Genomic DNA, 20,923 nt, shown 5'->3' on the forward strand with positions numbered 1-20,923 from the left:
ATCACCTGTAAAAAACCAAAAAAGTCGGCTCAAGCCATTTGACACCTGAGGTTGGGCTTGGACTTCATTTCAAACCAGAGTAAAAATGTAAGAGGATCCTGTGTGGGATCGGTGACTCGTGACTCGGTGTACCCTAAGATCCAACGGCTCACATCCCTCATCTAACCCAAAATACACCGAAAAGCGTCCCACCATTTTCTTGGAGAAGCAGAATCAGTACCTCCGGTCTGCTTTCTTCTCCTCCAAGAACCACCAGCTCAACTGTCGCACACGCTTTAAACCTCCAACTTCAACCCCCCACCCCTTCTCTCTCTTCTTTCTCTCTCTACCTTACTCTCTGTAACTCTTCTTTCTCCCTCTACCACACTCTCTGTAATCAGAGTGTTAAGTTTTCTCTCTCTAAAACCGCACCATGGGAGAAGAAGCTAGGGAAGTCGACTCCTCGGCGACCAGTCCGAGACCTTCAGTGACGATCGGCTCGTCGCTAATTTCGATGATCAACAAGCTCCAGGATATTCTCGCGCCGGTGGTCAGCGACAAGCCGCAGATTTCGCTGCCTCAAGTGGCGGTCGTGGGAAGCCAGAGCAGCGGGAAGTCGAGCGTCCTCGAAGCCCTCGTCGGACGGGACTTCCTCCCCCGCGGCCGCGACATCTGCACTCGCCGCCCGCTCGTGCTGATGCTCGAGTATCGCGCGGAAGAACCCGGCGATGAGCACACCGAGTGGGGAGAGTTCCGCCATTTGCCCGGAAAACGCTTCTACGACTTCTCCGCAATCCGCCGCGAAATTCAGGTACGGATTGAGCTTCTTCTTCAACATTGCTGCTAGTAGTTATACTGTTTTTTGATAATTGTTTTGTCGGCGCAGGCCGAGACGGATAGGGAGGCCGGATTGAACAAAGGGGTTTCGGATAAGCAAATCCGGCTGAAGATTACCTCTCCGAATGTGCTTAATATGACACTGGTTGATTTGCCGGGAATCACGAAAGTTCCGGTGGGAGATCAACCGAGAGACATAGAAGCAATGATTAGGAAGATGATTATGGACTATATTACACAGCAAAACTGTATTATTTTGGCTGTTAGTCCTGCGAATTCCGATTTGGCAACCTCCGATGCGCTTCAGATGGCTAGAGAAGCCGACCCGAATGGTACCTGCACATTTTACTTCTGAATTCGACTTTTACATCCAATGCATAATGTACTGACATAAATGTATTAACAGGTTTCCGCACAATCGGTGTGATCACCAAGGTTTGTGGTTCACCTCTTAGACTCCGGTTTATTACACGCCTCAGTTGTTGTACAATATGACAATGTTGTTCTATCTGTAGCTTGATATAATGGACAGGGGCACCGATGCCTGTAACTTTTTGCTTGGGAAAGTTATTCCACTAAAGCTCGGTTATGTTGGTGTTGTGAATCGTAGCCAGGAGGTATGAATTGTTCCACTAAAGTGATATATACATGTATATATATATATGTGTGTGTGTGTGTGTATTTTGTAGCATACATTTGTTTTATTTAGTACATTGCTAAAATGTTATTGTTATAGAAGAAAATGCGGGTGCAAGGTTCAGGCTCTATTACTTAAGTGTTATTCTTGTGTCACAGGACATCAATAAAAACCGTGGGATTGCTGCTGCACTTGCATACGAGGAGAAATTCTTCAATGAGCACCCTGTACTGTTTGCTTTCTTTGTATATTATATTGCGAAAATAATGATAATTGTTTGTCTTGGCACTTAACATTTATTGTATGCCACACATGTTAAAGGTGTATAGTAACCTCTCGGATCGTTGCGGCATGCCCCAGTTAGCAAGGAAGCTGAATCAGGTTGGTATGAACTATGAACCAAAGTCATAACAAGGTTATACTAAAGGGAAATGAAATTCTTAGGTGCTTATGTTTTTGTTTTATATTATTTTGTACTCTCGTTGTTTTTGCACTGTTGTCATGGTTGATTTTCTGTGTTAGATTCTGGAGCAGCATATCAAAAGGGTTCTCCCTGATTTGAAGGCTCGGTTGAATTCTCAAATGGTTTCTGTTTCCAAAGAACTGCAGGCATATGGGCAACCTTTAGAATCTAAAGTAAGTTGCAAAACAACTTATCAGCGGCTGGTATTATCTACTGCATTTAATGCATGCAGAGAGTTAGAAAACTACTGGTCCCTAAATGGTTGAAGTGTTGCATTCGTATCCAAACACTATGTCCAAGTCCAGTCCCCTTGTCCTCTTCCTTTTTTATTTATATTCATGACCAGTCTATAGAGATATTTTGCTAGTATTGATGGAACACATAGCAAAGTGCACAGACATATGCATTCACAATTTCACATTCAAAAACTATTCTCTTGTTATTGGCATGGATGGTATACTCTTCACTTTTTAGCTGTTTGTAACCATTTTTTGTCACTTGTCCTGAACCAGATGGCGCAGGGAGTGGTTTTGTTGAACATTTTAACAAAATATTGCGAAGGTGAGATTTCTATTTCTGTTATTTGTTAAATGTCAATCTTTCACTTGACTGCATGACTTGGAATCATGGATGATATACCTCAAACTATCACTTAATATATCTTTCTTGATTCTGTTAGCATTTTTTTCCCAAGAATTGGATCTATATTTGTCATAGGGAGAGAGTACTGTATTACCTTAGCCAACCTCTCGGAGAGGATTTAGTAGTGAAAGCTATGAGGTGTTTCTGTGACTGGTGGTGAAGCATGTGATAGTGAAAAGAAATTCCTGCAATGGGGTTAGGGTGCAGTAGAGCTGGAAGGAAATCCACCCCATCTTTTCTTTTTGTTTTATTAAGAGACTCTGAGGATCAGCACAAGTTATGCACAACAATTTGCACAAGTGAGAAATAGTACTACTGTAAATTTAATTTCTCTAATTTTTTCTCACAGACTAAGTTAGTACACATACCTTACATATGAACTTTACTGGACCCGAGAAACTCTGCGTTTGTGGAGAATACCAATGATATCACATGGACTTAACCATGTGGCTGAACTGAAATTAACGTAAAGTGAAAGCCTTTCTCTAAAGTCTTCCAGTCTTCTTTAATTTGTGTAATCATGGTTTTTTATGATTTTAAGCAACTTGTTTTTAGGGCATTTATACTAAATTACTAATAGAGCATGCTGTTCAAGTACTACCTTGTTTGTTGTTATTTTCGTTTTAGCCGTTTTCACTGATGCTGTTAATGGTCCTTCTCTCTCTGTTTCACCAATGGACAGCTTTTGCTGCCATGTTGGAGGGAAAAAGTCAGGAGATGTCAACCAAAGAATTATCAGGAGGTGCTAGGATCCACTACATTCTCCAGTCAATTTTTGTAAAAACCTTGGAGGTACAATGCACTATAGTTTTTCTAAACATGCAGTTTCTTTAATGACCTTTAGTAATTGTACAAATTCTTGCTTTCTTTCATTTTGTGAGTTTTAATCTAAAGCCATAGACTACTACGTTGCCAGTTACTGTCTTCTGCTTATTTTTTTGATGTCAGCATACCTTGAAAGTTGTCTTGAAGAAAACTATGTAGTGTTATATATGTAATCAAGGCACCGAGTTGTAGAACTAATGTGCCACTGTAAGACATGTACCATCAGATTGGCTACTAACTCCCAGGAATTGTAGGGTGTGGATCCCGGCGACGATCTAACTGATGATGATATTCGAACGGCTATTCAAAATGCTTCTGGTGCAAAAAATGCTTTATTTGTGCCTGAGGTGAGTATAATGATGATTACATGCTGTAGGTTTGCATTTTTCCCTAGCATAAAGGTAGACGGCCATGCCTTTGGTTCTACACAGTGCCTGATATGTTCTTGAATTATCTTTAGGTCCCATTTGAATTTTTAGTAAGAAGACAAATTGCTCGGTTGCTAGACCCAAGCTGTCAGTGTCTTCATTTTGTTTATGATGAACTTGTGAAGGTGAGATATGATTTATGCAGCTGTGGTGCTTATGGAATTCTTATAGTGTGTCCATGAATCCTGAGGTGTAAATATAATCTGTAAGATAAAATTTCCCCTGCAGATAAGCCGCACTTGCGAGGTAATTGAGTTGCAAAGGTTTCCAGTATTGAGAAAGTGTCTGGATGAAGTCGTGGTAAACTTCTTGCGGGAAGGGGCAAAGCCTGCTCAGAGAATGATAGAAAATCTTATTGAGATGGAGGTAGCTCTTTGTCAACCTTGAAAAATTAAGACTAAAGTTTATTCACTAAAAATTACGTACAGCATTTGTTAAAATGGTTTCATGGACTCTCAAAATAATGTTAAAATAGCGGAATATAAAATCTATTCACACTGAGTTGACAATAGTAACTGGTAAAACACTCAACCCTTCTAAAAAAAAATTGTGATTTTAACATTTTGGTAATGGGGTGTGCCATCCACACTCCCCATTTTACTTCTCACACACCCCTTGATAATTTCTGTCCGTTGATCTTCTTAATTTCATCTTATCCGACGGCCGAAAATTAAAAATGTCTGTGAGAAGTAAAATGGGGTGTGTGGATATCACACCCCTTTGGTAATACGGTAAATTTTCAACTCTGCAGTGTATGAGAACCTATATTTCCTGTCAACCCTTTATTTAGTTTTTGGGTGACTCTTACTACCAATGGTTTGTTGACACTCTTGAAATGAAAGTGATTAATTCTTAGATCTGTTGGTCATGTCACACAAAATTGTGCTCGGCACTGATCTCTTCACTGACAATATATGTTTTCTTTTAAGAGATTGCTCAGAATTACATGCTATGGTTTTATTTCTTTCACATTTACTCAAATGCTGATTGCCCAACTTTCTTCCATTCAGGTGGATTATATAAACACTTCGCATCCACGTTTTATAGGTGGGAAGAAAGCTTCTGAGCTTGCTATGCAGCAGTTGAAAGCACAACAGGTATCTTCTACAACATTGGTGAAATGGATGATGATAATGTAAATAAAAAAGCTTAAACAGTTACTGCTTTACTATTAGACACGATGAAGCAGTCCTGATCGTGTGTTGGATTCATAACAAATATATTGTCATGAACTTTCAGTTTCTTTAATCTAACAGTCCTATGTTTTATTTTTATAACAAAAGTCCTGTCATATTAACCAAAGTCAATTATGAATATGAAATCTCAGTTTTGATATGATCTGAAAGATCAGAAAAGTAAACTATACAGTGGTGGCTTTATTTTTTATTGATAGTGTACGGAGATCTCAGTTTAGTGTGTTTTTCGTTCTTATTTTGAGAAAAGAAAAAGTTATTGAGATTTGGCTCTTCATTCTCATCGAGAGAACTTTTTGTATGATCTCTATCATCAAGTTCATATCAATAAAGTTAGAGTGGTTGCATGCTATATTCCCTTTTTTTCAGGGTAACGTATTGTATTCCTTATTATCTTTGCACAATTATTCAACCCCATCGTCATTAGATCTCATGTAAAAGGGTTTGTAAATTATCGGTTATACCTCAAAGTTGTTCTTATATGTTTCAGGGTGTTACGGATGTTGAAGGCCAGACATCTCGAACTGTTCAGGCTAAGACAGTTCTGAATGGAATTTTACCTTACCAAGTATGCCTTTCATTTTTAGTTGACAATATTACAAGAGGGAAACCGGGTAGTCCAAACAAGAAGAGAGAGGAAAGACAAAAGGACGGCAGAGTTGAAAACAGAAGGGGGAGAAAAACCCCCCAGAACCATAGAAGAAAGGCCTTTAAGAAATCGGAGGTCCTCGCTTACTCTTTGGGGCCCATATCACCTGAATTGTTATGATCTTCCATTAGCCTAGCTATTTCTTCTTTTTATGGGGTTCAATTTCCATTAACCTAGCTAATGGTAGAAGCGTAGACTGGGGTTGTTGAACCTTGTAGAGACAAACGCTGGAGCCACCCATAGTGTAGAGACAAAATCTGCTCGTCTTTTTTTTTTTAGCATGAAAAATAGGCTCTAACTAGTTCATTCTCTACCTGAAATATCAGATTTGGATTGTTTGTGAAGAAAACTGTAATTTGGAGCACTGTTTTCCTTGTAAATCAGCTTTCTAGTTGGCTAAAAGCCTAAAAACACTTTTATGAATCCAATTAAATGGGGTAAAATTAGATTTGTGGATTAACTAGTTTGGAGGGCTCTGATGCTTTTGGCTTATCTTTCTTCTTCCATAGATGCCTTCAATCTAACATAGTCTTGGTGTTTGGCAGGGAAGTCGTCCTCAGCTGAATAACGAGAATCCAGTATCTTCTGGTAAACTCATGTCTACTATTTCCAAGCATACTGCTTCCCTTGGTATATTGAAACTGCTTTATTCTGTTACCATGTTTCTTGTGCATATATGATGGCACATCTATCTATTAATCTGCCATTGCTAAGACCGATGAATTTTGTTAACAGGTTCTACAAGGACTTGGGGTATTCCGTCTATATTTGGGAGTAGGACATCAGCTGTACAGTCTGGCGGACGTTTTGGTGAACAAAGTCATTCGGAGTCGATGCCCTCTACAATCAATTTGAGAGAGGTAAATCTGTAGTTTACAGAATTTTATTTCTTCATTCTAATTTATTATCTGCTTTTTCATTTTAGGATTTAAATGTGATCCCTTTGTTTTTCCCTTTGTCCTTGCTGATTTCAGCCACCGTCCATCTTAAGGCCAATTGAAACGACGGACAATGAGGCGGCGGAAATTATTATAACCAAATTACTCTTGCAATCCTATTATGACATTGTCAGAAAGAACATGCAAGACCTAGTTCCAAAAGCTATAATGCACTTTCTGGTATGCCTATTTTCCTCCTTTTTCAATGTGTTAATATTTATATTACGGTTGCTATTGAAATACATTGATATGTTTCATTCTTACTGTGTCATAGGTCAATTCTACAAAACAGAACCTTCAGACAGCATTCATTCAAAAACTGTACATGTATGTCTTGTTGAAAAGGAGGAATTTACGGTCCTTATTCCGGCCATTACTGGCGGGACTTCTGTGAATTACTCTTATCTCCCGCATGATTGTGTTTCTGTTGGTTTTGCTGCATATTGTTGATTGAAAACTTCGAGGGTGATTTTCTTCCACTAATTATGCAGAGAGAACATGTTTGATGAACTGTTGAAGGAGCACGATGAACTTGTTTCAAAAAGAAAACGTAATGAAAAGTTGTTCGAGGTTTTCAAGCAATCTCTTCAGGTAGTTTTAAACTCTTAACGGTTTAAACTTGTAAATGTCATTATTTAGAAGTTCTTGTTGGTTTTCTTGTCAAATGAGTAAACTTGAATTGTTTGTTTCTTCTAGACACTCGAGAAGGTCGAATTTAATGTTTCATCCCAAACTTCAAGTTTGGGCACTGATTTTTCGGTTGGACTGCCAAGGATTCCGAATACTTTGCCCGGTCTGCACAAAACATCTGAGATAAGCCAGTTTACGCACCATTCGTTTTCCATGCCATACACGACTGACACCACAGCTTGAAGATCATTTCGACGAGAAGAGCATGCTTTGTCTGCATGGCTTGATATCATATACCGGTTCATTTGGCGCTTACCCTTAGGGATTACCAGGCCGTACAGCGTCCTTCTCCTGGATCCATTTTTGGCATATGGAAGGATTAAGTTGTAAGATGATTGAAGAGTCGGTTCAAAATTCGAGAATTATATGTGTAGGGAGTTTTGATGTATTTCCCTGACCTTCAATTGTACCATCTATAACGATCGCCGCTGCGAGAGTTTTGTTTGCAAGCGAGGTACACAGGATAACGAAACTATCTGATAACGTAGATGTGAGTTAGGCCACTCGGCCATAATAATTTTTTGAGAAAGCCACAACAAATGCGGGATCTTAAGCTTACCAACGAGAATCCAAACTTATAAAAAGTGAAGATTTATAATTTCAAACCGTCTTCCTGGCACGGAATCGACGGCTCACAATCTCCTATGCGTCCTTATGAAGTTTGTTGTGTTCAATGCCACAGCGTACGAGCACGCATAAACCCCAGCTGAGGTGATCGCTGCCGAGACTAATAGGATGGCCTTCCACTGCCTTCCGGAGACGAGAATTGCCAATGCAGCGAATGCAACAGCAACAGCAGTGAGTGCCTTTTGCCATGCTTGGAAAGCTTTGACAACATCTCTGCATATTTTGCAGTGAACCACATGCCGGAAATACCGGTTGGCCAAGTTTGGAGCGTGCATCGATCCGATGCCCCCCTTTGCCGGCAGAGATGCAGAAACACCGGCTACAAGTCCGGCAGGCGCGTGTTCCACCACAGCAGGCTCTTTGGGCAACGAGATTGTGCTGTGTCCGAAATGGTAAGGCATTCCATGCCCAACTTTGTCCATCCATTTCCTGTACTCAGCAACCCAAGTGTCTGAAGATTTCAGGTTCAGGTACAGCTCTTTGGTTGGTACTTTTTCTTTCATGAGTATCTCGTTCTGCGACGATAGAAATCCCATATCTTGCTCGAAAACCTTGCCGGCATTCTGATGAAAGTACCATTTTGGAAACAATTTCGCGATTGGGGACCTTTTCGTTCCACCAAACCTCACAATGAGCATGGACTTCCCTTGTCCAGTTGGTCTACAGAGAAACAGACCCGAAAAGTAGTGTTTTTCCCCAGTTTTTTCGTCAACAATCTCTCGGTTGTTTTGGAGAGAACATGATGCCTCAAACCTCAAGAAGCTCTTCGCCGACTGATCAGTTGTCTTGCCCCACCAGCCTGCGAATCCTCGATCAGTTCGTTCAGTGACCTCAAAGAACAGTGGTTGAGCATCTTCCCTTTTCGCACTCCAATCCGTCCTGTCGTGTGAGATTGGAACATGGGCAGGATCCATGAGATTCTCCAAAAGTATGGAGTGATCGTAAGGGAGCTCATGAGTCGTCGACGTGTCTTGAAACCCTGGCCGGGCGAAGTTCTCAAACCACGGAATCTTGGCCGGGTTTGGTGGTGTCTTGTGAGACATCCAAACCCACACAACCCCCTGTGAGTCCTTCACCTCGTATGTTTTCACACAAGCTGATTTCGGAATTTTGGCATCAGCCGGAAGCTGTAATACAAAAACATAAACAGACACTCAACATCATAAACCGACATTGATTAAAGAGTATGTCACTGTAAGCCCGTGGCGGTATCCCAAATCAATCACGAATTGCCATGCATTTTGAGTTTCTCACTTTACAATACGTAATTAGCTTGAGAGACGGTCGCAAACCTGAGGAATCTTTACGCATTTTCCTTGGCCTTCGAATTGCCAACCATGATACAAACATTCCAACCTTCCATCAATCAGCTGCCCTTCCGATAGTTTCGCCAACCTAGCTAAGAGAGGATTGTCATGAGTCATAAGTCTTCATACATTAAAAAAAAAACGTTACAAAATAAACATGAGACTCAAAATTCATGAGCGTTAACCAATTAGTAAGTTAATGCAACAATAATGATTGTTTTCGACTCTAAATTGATCACTTGAGACTCAAACAACAAACTTCATTTTAATTCTTGGCAAAGATGACTTTTAGATCAAAACATGAGTAAGATCAAAATCTAATTTTAGTCCCTTGATACATTAATAACCTCATTTATTAATTATATCTTGATTTTTTAATTATTTCTCTTTTTTCTCCCTAATTTTTAATGTATTAATTTTATTTCATTATAATTTTCATTTTCATTTCATTTATCCTAATATATTTTATTGTAAACATTATAATTTAATTTTTGTTACATAATATATTACAAAGTACTTTGTCTTCTTCATTAAGGTACATTAAATTCATTATAATAGATATTTTGGTACATACATTTTGATATTAACATTCAAGTTTGAAGAATGTTAAATAAAATTAATAAATTATAAAACTCTTTTTTGGTCAAAAAATAAATTAAAATTTGTATATTAATAAATTTAAATATTTAATGGGAGACATTAAATAAAATGCACATTAATTATTTTGAATTAAGAACACATCAACAGATTATAATCAATATGTAATCTAACACGAGATTTATTTTAAATTTCAATCTTTTTTAAGAATTAAAGTTAAAAAAGCCCCTCTAAAATTAATTTGCATGCTTATATATAAGAATCTATAACCAACAGACAATGTTACCTGTGGGGGCAGCGATCCTGGTAGCACTGGAGCTCTCCATTGCCGTCCCTGTACAGGACGAGCTGCCTATCAAACACCGTGAGACCCAGAGGAGCATCGTCTGGAATGTCCTGGGTGAGGTACAGAGGGTACCATTCCTCCGTCCAATCGTAATCCGCCACGACCCTCTCTCCCCTCCTCTCCGCCTCGCTGGTTGGACCCACCAGGACCTTGTGGTCCTCCTCCGCTGCCGGCGCTTGATCTCCGTCAAGTGGCAGGGGAGGAGGTTTGGTGTCTGCAACTGCACCACACTTGATGCTGCTCAGGCTAATCTTTCTGGAAGGAATGAAGGGTCTGAGATGGATTGGTGGGGAGAGAGATAAGAGGAGTTTGAGCGGCTGTGATTGCTTGGGGGTTTGGTGGAGCTGAAGGGAGGTGGAATGGGAGAAAAAGGGGTGGAATAAAGCCATGTTTGATTGAATTGGGAAAGCTAAGGAGGAAATAAAGCCATGTAAATATGTGATTCTAGAGAGAGAGAGAGAGAGAGAGAGAGAGAGAGAGAGAGAGAGAGAGAGAGAGAGAGTGAAATTGGGCTGGAGGTTGCTTATTTGCTTGTTGCACTTATGTTAGCCACACAATCTTTGAAGTTTGGTCAATCATCAAGAAATAATGCTAGCTAGCTTATGTGTTTCTCTTACACATGTACCCTTTTTGGTACTCAACATTCTTTGCAATAGTACAAACAAACCCAACTTCTCAGGAAGATAATAGGTATGACTGATTGAGTTTGAGGCAGCTTTCCTGAGTGAGATTAATTGATGTTGGATGAGACAAAATTGTAGAGAGTTTCATGCAGCTTTCACAATGAGTGGGAATTACCTGAAATTAATGAGACCATAATGGATGAGTCTCATGCTTTTGTGACTATTGCTAATTTTTCCCCTTGTGTGATAAACAGAAAACCGAACATTGCGACTCGTATACTTTCGAAGGCAACTTTTCTCCTTGACATGGTCGAGTACCATTACTCTGTAATTTCAAATCACACGGATGTAAAAGTAACTTATTGTAAATTTATAATCATAAAGAAAAGGATACATTGCCGTTTGATGCCCTAGACTTTTATCCCAGTTAAAATTGATTCCCTAAACTATTTTTTTTAACAAACTAAGCTACTGAAATATTTTGAAATCAGCCAATTAACCCCCCCCCCCCCAAATAAGATTTTAATGAAATTTCATGCACTTCGCCGTCAAATACTGGCACGACTTTACCCTCAAAAGTGAATCACGTAATGGTCGCGTGCGAATATTTGATGACAAAGTAGATGAATTTTATTGAATCTGATGGTCAGTGGCGAAGCTAGGATTTCTTAGGGGGAGGGGCGAACTTAAAAGAGTGCAAGGTTAAAGAAAAATGGCAACAACTAAATTTTTTTATATAGTAATGTCTTTCATAATTAATCAATACAAACAAATTACAATTGTTGCTGACGAGGTTTCATGTCATGAAAACGTCGCATAATAGGCTTATTATCAATAAAAGCAAATACATCTCTCTTAATGTAAACAATCATGCTATCACTCAACATTGATCTCCCATTTTGTTACGCAATGGTGTTTTCACAATCTTCATAGCAGAAAAAGCTCTCTCCACCGAAGTGGTTGCAACCGGTAATACCAAATTCAATGTAAGAAGCTTATACACAAGCATATAGCTTTCACACCTTCCAGTCTTCACTAACTCTTTTGCAAGATCACTAATTCCTCTCAATGATGAAAACTCAACATGCATCTTCATATCATGAATGTAATTGTCAAGTTGAATTGGAAGATTCATGAGGTCCATACGATCAAAACCTTGAGGATAAAGTTGGGCTAAAAGAACAATTTTTGCTTTGTCAAAAGATGCAAAATTATTCACCGGACTCAAACATGTCATACAAAGAAGCAACTCGGTGTTTTCCTCATTGAAGCGATCATTCAATTCCTTTAGTTGCATATCAAGGACTTGAAAATAGAGGTCCATAAGATAGTAATGGAAGTTTGTGATTTTTGGAGCTTTGCACCTTGATTTTCCAAGTACGAAATGCAAATCCTCCATGTTAGGAACGATAATATCATGCTCCTCAAAAAACTTTTCTACATCATGAAACAAGTCCTCAAAGTCATCATCTCTCAAGGATTGTAGTCTTTGCTTGCATACTTCCGCTAACGTCATTGCATTCACAATATCTTGATCTTTCTTTTACAATGCATGTGATAACTCATTTGTAATTACCAATATAAGTCTCATCAAGAAAAGGTGAAATACAAAATCAAAAGTTTGTATGTCTTTGAATAACCTAGTTGCTTCACTGAGATTATCTTGGTTGCGATCATTTTTAGTCCATTCAACCACCTCCACCACAGCTTCAAACATAACAATAATACTAACTATGGTATCATAATGCGAGTTCCACCGTGTATCACATGGATGAATGAGACTACTTTCTTGATTTAACCCTTTACCCGTTTCAAGATTACTAACATCAAGAGCTTTCTGAATTTGTTCTTGTTGTTTCTCTCTAAATGCATCACAACACTTACACGATGATCCAATAAGATTAACCAAACTACTAGCATTGATGAAGAAATTGGCAACATCCTCATTTTCCTTTGCCACGAATACAAGAGCTAGTTGGAGTTGGTGTGCAAAACAATGAATATAAAATGCTTGAGGGTATTTGTTCAAAATCTTTGTTTTAAGACCATTTAATTCACCTCTCATATTACTAGCTCCATCATAGCTTTGTCCTTCTAACATGGACATACTCAAATTTGTTGTAGCAAACAATCTCTTAATGGCATCTTCAAGCGAGCTACTAGTTGTAGAGGAGACATGTTGAACACCCATAAACTTTTCAATTGCTTCTCCTTTTTTGTTCACATAACGCAATACCACCGTCATTTGCTCTTTAGTCGAAGCATCATGTGATCCATCAACCAAGAGACAAAAAAATGTACCTTCTATATCTTTAGTGATTGCAGTAATAGTTTCAATAGCACAAGCATGAACAAGATCCTTTTGAATATTGGAAGAAGTATACTTGAGATTCTTGGGAGCATTCTCAAACACAACCTTCCTAACTTTCTCATTATGATCGGCAAGAAATTGCATAAGCTCCATATAATTACCCCTATTGCTTGATTTCAAAGATTCATCGTGCCCACGAAAAGCCAAACCCTGTCGCAATAACCATCTTGTGCAATCAAGTGCTCCACTCTGTAAAGTGTGATAATTAACACGAGCTTCATCAGTTTGCTTGATCACAAATGTTTCAATGTGTTGTTTTTGTGTCATCAAGTCTTTAGCTTGTTGCATAACTTTATTATGAAGACTTCCAACACCTCCCTCCTTGACTTGAAAAATTTTCGGGTCCTTTCCTCCAATTTGTAAACCCTTTTCAGTGAAGACATCACTTCCACTACTACCCGCTTTATCAAAATCACATTTTAAAAGATAGCAATAATGGCAAAATGCAGCATCTTTTACTATATTATACTCCAACCACTTAAAATTATCCAAATAACCTGTGATAAAACATCGATTGTCGCTAGCTTTCCTTGGCATGATGTGAGATTTAGGTTGACAAGGTTCATTTTGGAGGTAGTATCTATGAATTGCTTCGCGATACTTGAGTGGATAATCAAGTATTCGATGTCTTAGTCCAAGTTTTGCAGGAAGATTAGCTAATATTTCATCCAATTCAGTAACCTCACTTTGTTGTGCACTACCTGGAATACTCGAAGGATGACTACTTGGAATATTTAAAGGAGGAGGAGGACTACCCGGAATATTTGAAGGAAGAGGAAGACTATCCGTAATATTTGGAAAAGGATTTAAGCACTGTTTCTTATAGTATCGTTCCATTACGTAACTGTATAACAAAAGAAAAAAAAAATATCTTAGACTCTTAATCCTAAAGTAGACTACGAATTTAATTAATCAGTACCAATAATCATATGAATAATCAAGAATTCAATTTTCATAGTATTCATTAAAAAAAAAAAACATAGTATTCAATTTTTATATACTTCAAAAAAAAAAAAAAAAACAAATCAATAATCATAGTATTCATATGAATAATCTATAATCAATAACCATATAATGTATTACCCTGTAATCCTATATCAATTAAACAAAAAATTGTATTCAATAATCCATTAGGGTTTGAAAAAAATTAAAATTTGACCTTAATTGGAGCGGCTGGCGTGGCGTGCGTGGCAAGTTGCGTCTAGACTATAGAGCTTGGTCTTGGTGGCCAACCAACGTAACGGGATGGCTGCTTTGTGTTCCTGGGATCTGGAACAATTTTGAAAAATGAAATCTGGGGCCCTGGGGGTTTTGTCGTGTGGGGGAGAAAGGGGGTAATGGTGGGGGGATAGGATTGGTTATCTGGAAAAAGAGCGGGTGGGGTTTAATTGAAACGGGGTGGGATTGGGATGGGGATGGGGACCAGTGGTCCCCCGTTTATTATTTTATTATTATTTGATAATCCCCCAAAACGATGCCGTTTACCAAAAAATTAAATTTTTTTTACCAGGCCCAAAACGACATCGTTTTGGCCTAGATTTTAAAATTAAAAAAAAAAAAAAACCCTACGTGCGTAGGTTTCTGGTTTTAGAACCACTGCGGCGCGGTGCATCCCAGTTTCCGGCCGAACCAGAGGAGTTCAAGTGTCGCTCCTGCCTTTGTTTTCCGGCGAGCGGAGGGGCGGCCGCCCCTTCGCTCCTATGTAGCTTTGCCCTTGTTGATGGTAAAGGGTTAATTGGCTAATTTCAAATAGTTCAAGGAGTAGTTGACTAAAAAATAGTTTAGAAGTCAATTTCAACTAGCGTAATAATTTAGATGGTCAAACGAGGTTACTCCAAAGAAAAAGTTCAACAAGTGGCCATTTACTACAGTGGTGGAAAGGAGTTAAGCCCTTGCATGACGACGTGGATACGAACCCCATCGGTAACTAATCTAACACTTAATTTAATAAAAATCTATCGTTCGACAAAAAAAAAAAAGAAAAAAAAGTGATCGTCTTCAAGTAGATATGGCCTCATGCATTTCCAGAACTTCCAAACATTGGGCTTTAAACTTTGTTGGGCTGCAGTATTTGAATATCACCATGGGCGGACCAATATACATGAAGTATGTAGAAGTTGACAGTATTGCCAAATGGCCTATTAGCTCAGCTGGTTAGAGCGTCGTGCTAATAACGCGAAGGTCACAGGTTCGAGACCTGTATGGGCCATTTCCTTTTTTATTTTTCTGCTTCGCTCTCCTTTCTTGCTGGTATTGGTGGTGGGATCCACTAGGAGGAGCTTTTTCTTCCTATTTTGCTGTGACCTACATGGTAAGGCATGCCATTGCTAACTTTGTCAACCCATTTTCTGTACTCTACCACCCAAACATCAGATGATTTTAAATTAAGGTACAACTCTTTCGTGGGACCTTTTTCTCTCGAAAGTATTTCGTTCTGAGACGAGAGAAACCCCATGTCCCCATGTCTTGCTCGAAAACTCTACAAGAAATATGGTGGAAGTACCAAGTCGGAAACAGTTTTGCCGACGGGGAGAGTTTCGTGGCTCCGAATCTCATAATAGCCACAGATTTTCCCTCCCCTGTTGGTCTACAGAGGAAGAGCCCGACAGAGTGGTGCTTCTCACCGTTCTTGTCTACAATTTCCCTCGTGTTTTCGATAACGCCGGGTGCCTCAAACCTTAAGAAAAAAGGCAAGTGCTGGTCTTTTGCCTCACCATAATACCCTGCAAAACCTCTGTCACTCCTTTCAATCACCTCAAATCTCAGTGGCTGCGCGTTTTCTCTTTTCGCTGAGAAACCTGTCCTGTCGTGTGAGATTGGAATGTGGGCTGGATCCATGAGGTTCTCCAGAAGAATGGAGTGATCGTAGGGGAGCTCGTGGATTGTCGAAGAATAATCAAAGCCGGGTTTATCAAAGTTTTCGAACCAAGGTAGTTTTTTAGTGTTTGGTGGTGTCTTGCGAGACATCCACACACGCAAACGACGCCTTGAGAATCCCTCACTTCATATGATTTAACACAAGCTGCTCTCGGAATTTTAGCATCAGATGGAAGCTGTTTAGTGAAAACAGAGTTCAATCAAGTTCTATAATTAGTGTAGATCATGAAATTAATTAAGAGGGGGACTCATATAATGTGAAAGAGAAATGTTTTTGATTAACTAGAATACTAATAATTCAAACATACCTGTGGAATCTTTACACATTTTCCTTGGCGTTCGAATTGCCAACCATGGTACAAACACTCTAGCCTTCCGTCGATCAAATGGTTCGGATAGTTTTGCCAGCCTAAGAAAATAAACACCAAGAACTTCACTTTTTGTTACTAATGAAGTTTGAATTCAAGAGGCAACAAAGCAGAGTAAACAAAAACAGGGGAAAAACAGAGGACCAAAACAGGGAAAAAAAACAGAGGATACAAAACAAATTAAGCTATATACATACATAACTACTTTAGATTTCGTGAATTAAAAAAAAGTTTGAACCATGAGATGGATAAGATTATTTGTTACCTATGTGGGCAACGATCTTCGTAACAGCGAAGCTCACCCAAGCCATCACGATACAAGACGAGCTGCTTAATGAAGACGGTAAGGCCTAAAGGTGCATCTTCAGGCAGGTCCTGGGTGAGGTAAAGAGGGTACCATTCTTCCGTCCAATTGTATCCGGTCGCGACGCTTTCTTCTCCATGCTCTTCTTCTTTGGAAGGAGTCACCAAAACCTTGTGATCCTCTTGTTCATCTTCCTTCAAATCATCGTCATGATTGAGCGGAGATGCAACTATGACTCTAGAGAGAAACTTACCTGCACCTGAGATATTATGGTGACTCTTATTATTTGTTAGTACTAATGTGGATGGTTGAAGAGGTGTAGGGTTTGATTTTGAAATTGTATTAATTTACGCCTTTTAGATATTTGAACATCTAAATATCCATAAATTGATAAGGTATTTAGTCAATGTGGTGCAAATGTGGCTTACATATAATCATAATTACGGATTTCATGTTCATCATGTTATCAATTTAATAAATATTTAAATGTTGTAGAGCATGTTTAACTGACGAATATAGGTGAATATAGTGAGAGAAATAGAGGGGTGCGGCAAGAGAGTCTGATTTAATTATAAGGTGTGTATTATCTCAATATGTTTATACTAGTAGAAAACGTAAAATTCTTACCCGATAAGTATTACAACTTAAACATAATACTTATGTAAAAAATAAAATACGATAGAATTCTATAAGGATTTCCTAAGATTTCATAATCCTGTTTCTAATCTAATTAGAACTTTATTAAACAAAATATACACACACTCAAAATTTTAAGAGCAACTTTTAATTGAATTTTTTGAGCCGGGAAAGACAAAAATAAAAGAAATCGGCGAAACAATACGATCTTCTGCTTTAAACCGCCACTGTGATGTTCGAGTTTCCCTCCATTCCTGTTCCCGACTCCCATTCCAGCATCTTCGGAATTGGAATGAAGATTGCTGTAGAAGGTTGTATGCGTGGCGACCTCGACAACGTCTACCGAACCCTCCAACGCTACGAAAAGCTCCACAACACCACCATCGACCTCCTCCTCTGCTGCGGCGACTTTCAGGTACCGCCGCCTACTTTCCTGAATTCCCCATATCGCCCCTTTATTCTTGCTTACTTGCCCTAAATTTTTGAGCTTTTTATTTTTCTGTACTCAATTGTCTCCGAAAGTACCGATTTTTCGTTGAATATTAATTGTTCAATTTTCCAAATTTCGGCACTTGCAGTTTTGTTCTTGCTAATTTGCCCTAAAGTTTCAATCTTTTTGTTGGGGGTGATCTAGTTGTTTATGAAATTAGAGAATTTGATTAATCATGAGGGAAAACTATTGTGTTTGTGAAATTAGGCTGTGAGGAATGAGAGGGACTTGGATAGCTTAAACGTGCCTCGTAAATTCCGGAGCATGAACACATTCTGGAGATACTATTCCGGTGAGGCAGTGGTTCCGTACCTGACCATATTCATCGGCGGCAATCACGAGGCTTCTTATTACTTGTGGGAACTGTGAGTCCCTTCTTTAACTGCAATCTATGGCATTCTCTTCCAATTGTTTTTCATGTCGTTTTTTTCGCTTTGGATGAATGATTGTTGCGGGTTTTTTACTTGTTTTTGCTGTTTGTATAGGTACTATGGAGGATGGGCAGCACCTAATATATACTTCTTGGGGTTTGCTGGTGTAGTCAAGTTTGGAAACCTTCGAATTGGTGGACTCTCCGGAATTTACAAACAGCCCGATTTTCTTTAAGGTTAGTTTGCTTTCGTTTTGTACCATTACAGGTGTTTACTTCATTACTTATCTTTTGTTGGTAAAACAATAGCTGTTTATGTTTTACTATTATCGTAAATATAGCGATGGTGGTATGTGCAATTTTGATATATGGTGTTAACTGTTTGAAGGCAGTTCATTTTTTTTCCTCTTGAGCAGGACACTTTGAGAGGCCTCCTTATAATGGTCATACTATCAGGTCAGTGTATCATGTTCGTGAGTATGATTTCCACAAACTGATTCAAGTTGAGGAACCAATCGATATTTTTCTCTCACATGATTGGCCGGTTGGCATCACTGATTGTGGGGACTGGAAGGAACTTGTTTGGGAAAAACCGGAATTTAAGCAGGAGGTAATTGCAAGAACGGAAAAATGAGTTAGTAAGCTCTGATTGGTATGTTTTCGAATCACGTATCTCGTTTAAAATGTCATTAGGTTCAAGAAAGAAGTCTTGGAAGTAAACCAGCTGCTCAATTGCTAGAAAAACTGAAACCACCTTATTGGTTTTCAGCTCATTTACACTGCAAACATGGGGAAGATGGTTCAGTGACAAACTTTCTTGCCCTTGATAAGTGCCTACCAGGACGCAAATTTCTTGAGGTATTTGATGAAATGCTGAAATGGTGTATAGGATGTTCCCCGCAGTCATTGCTGGTAGCTAATGGGTTCTACATGTGACATTTTCTGGCATTTTAGGTTATTGAAATTGAATCGGAGCCAGGCCCTTATGAGATTCAGTACGATGAAGAATGGCTAGAAATAACTCGGTCATTTAACTCTATTTTCCCTCTCACAACCAAAAGTGCAAATCTTTGGTGTGTACATTTTGTCGAAATGTATTGAGCATGCTGCCAATGATTAGACCGTTAAACTTTATATTCCCTCTGTGGTCTTTACCCTTTTAATGTTTTTTCTCTTGTAAAGTATCTACTAAGTGTGTGCGTGTCATATTGTAGGCATGTACGTCTTGACAAACATGGTGGTCGTCAATGGGTCAGGAGCAAGTTGCAAGCAAGAGGGGCCAGACCGTTTGAATTCACCCAGACAGTTCCACCTTACAATCCCTCTCAATCTGTTTCTTATGGTTCTTTTCATGGTAAGGATCATCATGTCATTCTGAATGCTGTTAAACAAGAACATTTTAAGTAAATACCACAAATTTTCTTTTTGGCAGCACACGTTCAGAATCCTCAGACAGAATCTCTGTTGCAGTTTCTGGAACTTCCTTACCTTCTTGATAACACATCACAACCATCGGATGTACTCCTGAGTTCTCATAGAGGTAAAAATCTGCTCATAAAGTGAGAGTTTATTATGTCAATTGCTTGGTACAACCATCGGAAGTACTCCCGAGTTCTCATAGAGGTAAAAATCTGCTCATAAAGTGAGGGTTTATTATGTCAATTGCTTGGTACAACCATCGGAAGTACTCCCGAGTTCTCATAGAGGTAAAAATCTGCTCATAAAGTGAGAGTTTATTATGTCAATTGCTTGGTAAACTTTGCAGAGGGTTTTTAACAAACTATTTATGGGTCCCTCCTCACAATTTGTCATTACGAACCTTTTCCTCTTTCAAGCTTCACTAAAACTAACTGCAAAGCTTTCTGCAGGTTCTGTTGAAGAGAATAGTGAAGACATTCCCATTGATGATGTGGATGAGTTGGACGAAGATGCTGTGGATAGCGAAAATGAAAATTCGTGAAAACTCCTATAGTTATATACCTCTTCAGGCATCCATCATTTGTCCGTTTCAAAAGATCAATGCCGTTAGGCTCTCTCAGTCGAAGTTTGTTTAATCGAATTTCATCTATATACTTGGATGGAAGTAGGTCTGGTCTCTTTTCTTTTTCCTTTTTTAAGGCCTGTTAGTGGTAAATATAATTTATTCAGTGTCTAATTTTTGTAAGAGGGAGCAAATCATATGCCATATTGACCCATGAGAACAAGAGATGTATGTACTGACTTTTATTTTCGATCTGAAAGTGGATAGACCGACTTATTAGACAAGATTTTGTTTATTGTAAAATGTTTGTGGCATTGTTCTTCTTAATTAGCTTTTCGGGTTCATTTCTTTTCGGCGCACTTTGATATTCCCCTATGGGAAAAATCTTGGACGTGACGGGTGATATATCACCATCCTATAGAAAAAATCTTGGGCGTGACGGGTGATATATCACCATGTGTCTATCTCACACATCCTGTGATTAACATAGAGAGGAGGGAATGGGTTAGATAGATGCCAAGGTAACACATGGCTGTCCAAGTTGGTGATCCAGTGTGGTAGCTATAAGGCTACAAGTCATATAATACTTTCTTGAGTGCCCCTTAGATGTGAGGCCCTGTGCGGTTGCTCCACTGGCATCTACCTCAAGATAGGAAACTTATTACATATGGCATACTATGCGGTCGCTCCACTCGCACTGCATTAGGGCCGGCCCTACTCAACGAGGTCTTGCATAATCCTTCAT

At 39.0% G+C, this 20,923-nt stretch overlaps 2 protein-coding genes, 1 non-coding gene and 3 pseudogenes across 15 annotated transcripts; 3 read left to right on the forward strand and 3 right to left on the reverse strand.

Annotated features, from left to right (window-relative positions):
* Positions 1–26: 26 nt before the first annotated feature.
* On the forward strand, positions 27–7,730 carry LOC137717322 (dynamin-related protein 3A). Of its 12 annotated transcripts, none has more exons than XM_068456634.2 (20): positions 27–790; positions 866–1,148; positions 1,223–1,251; positions 1,332–1,433; positions 1,612–1,680; positions 1,775–1,834; positions 1,976–2,089; positions 2,429–2,477; positions 3,241–3,350; positions 3,638–3,730; positions 3,844–3,936; positions 4,040–4,177; positions 4,822–4,908; positions 5,495–5,728; positions 6,199–6,241; positions 6,389–6,513; positions 6,628–6,771; positions 6,866–6,918; positions 7,083–7,182; positions 7,288–7,730. In XM_068456634.2, exons 1-20 carry the CDS (start codon positions 413–415, stop codon positions 7,462–7,464), a joined length of 2,481 nt encoding a protein of 826 aa, XP_068312735.2. In that variant the 5' UTR covers positions 27–412; the 3' UTR covers positions 7,465–7,730. The 12 variants fall into 12 exon arrangements, with proteins under 12 accessions (XP_068312735.2, XP_068312737.2, XP_068312738.2 ...); XM_068456636.2 differs by having other exon boundaries at positions 5,495–5,572; positions 6,199–6,283; XM_068456637.2 differs by having other exon boundaries at positions 5,495–5,572.
* Positions 7,731–7,736: 6 nt separating this feature from the next.
* LOC137717323 (protein TIC 55, chloroplastic) lies at positions 7,737–10,815 on the reverse strand. Its single transcript, XM_068456640.2, has 3 exons — positions 10,099–10,815; positions 9,201–9,303; positions 7,737–9,035 (listed from the first exon to the last, which is right to left on the reverse strand). The coding sequence occupies exons 1-3, from the start codon at positions 10,545–10,547 to the stop codon at positions 7,914–7,916; spliced, it is 1,674 nt and encodes a 557-aa protein (XP_068312741.2). The 5' UTR covers positions 10,548–10,815; the 3' UTR covers positions 7,737–7,913.
* Positions 10,816–11,554: 739 nt separating this feature from the next.
* LOC137718106 (uncharacterized) lies at positions 11,555–13,989 on the reverse strand (annotated as a pseudogene).
* A 1,298-nt stretch (positions 13,990–15,287) lies between these two features.
* Positions 15,288–15,361, forward strand: TRNAI-AAU (transfer RNA isoleucine (anticodon AAU)). The gene has a single exon. It is a non-coding gene; the product is annotated as a tRNA-Ile (tRNA).
* Positions 15,362–15,384: 23 nt separating this feature from the next.
* LOC137718103 (protein TIC 55, chloroplastic-like) lies at positions 15,385–17,039 on the reverse strand (annotated as a pseudogene).
* A 419-nt stretch (positions 17,040–17,458) lies between these two features.
* On the forward strand, positions 17,459–20,462 carry LOC137718102 (lariat debranching enzyme-like; annotated as a pseudogene). The gene is made up of 9 exons (XR_015965595.1): positions 17,459–17,752; positions 18,035–18,192; positions 18,313–18,434; positions 18,614–18,807; positions 18,891–19,055; positions 19,152–19,270; positions 19,412–19,551; positions 19,630–19,737; positions 20,066–20,462. The product of XR_015965595.1 is annotated as a lariat debranching enzyme-like (transcript).
* Positions 20,463–20,923: the final 461 nt, after the last annotated feature.

This window comes from Pyrus communis, chromosome 8 (genome assembly GCF_041283825.1).
Source record: "Pyrus communis isolate YQ-2024b chromosome 8, ASM4128382v1, whole genome shotgun sequence".
In the NCBI taxonomy this organism is placed as follows: Eukaryota; Viridiplantae; Streptophyta; class Magnoliopsida; order Rosales; family Rosaceae; genus Pyrus; species Pyrus communis.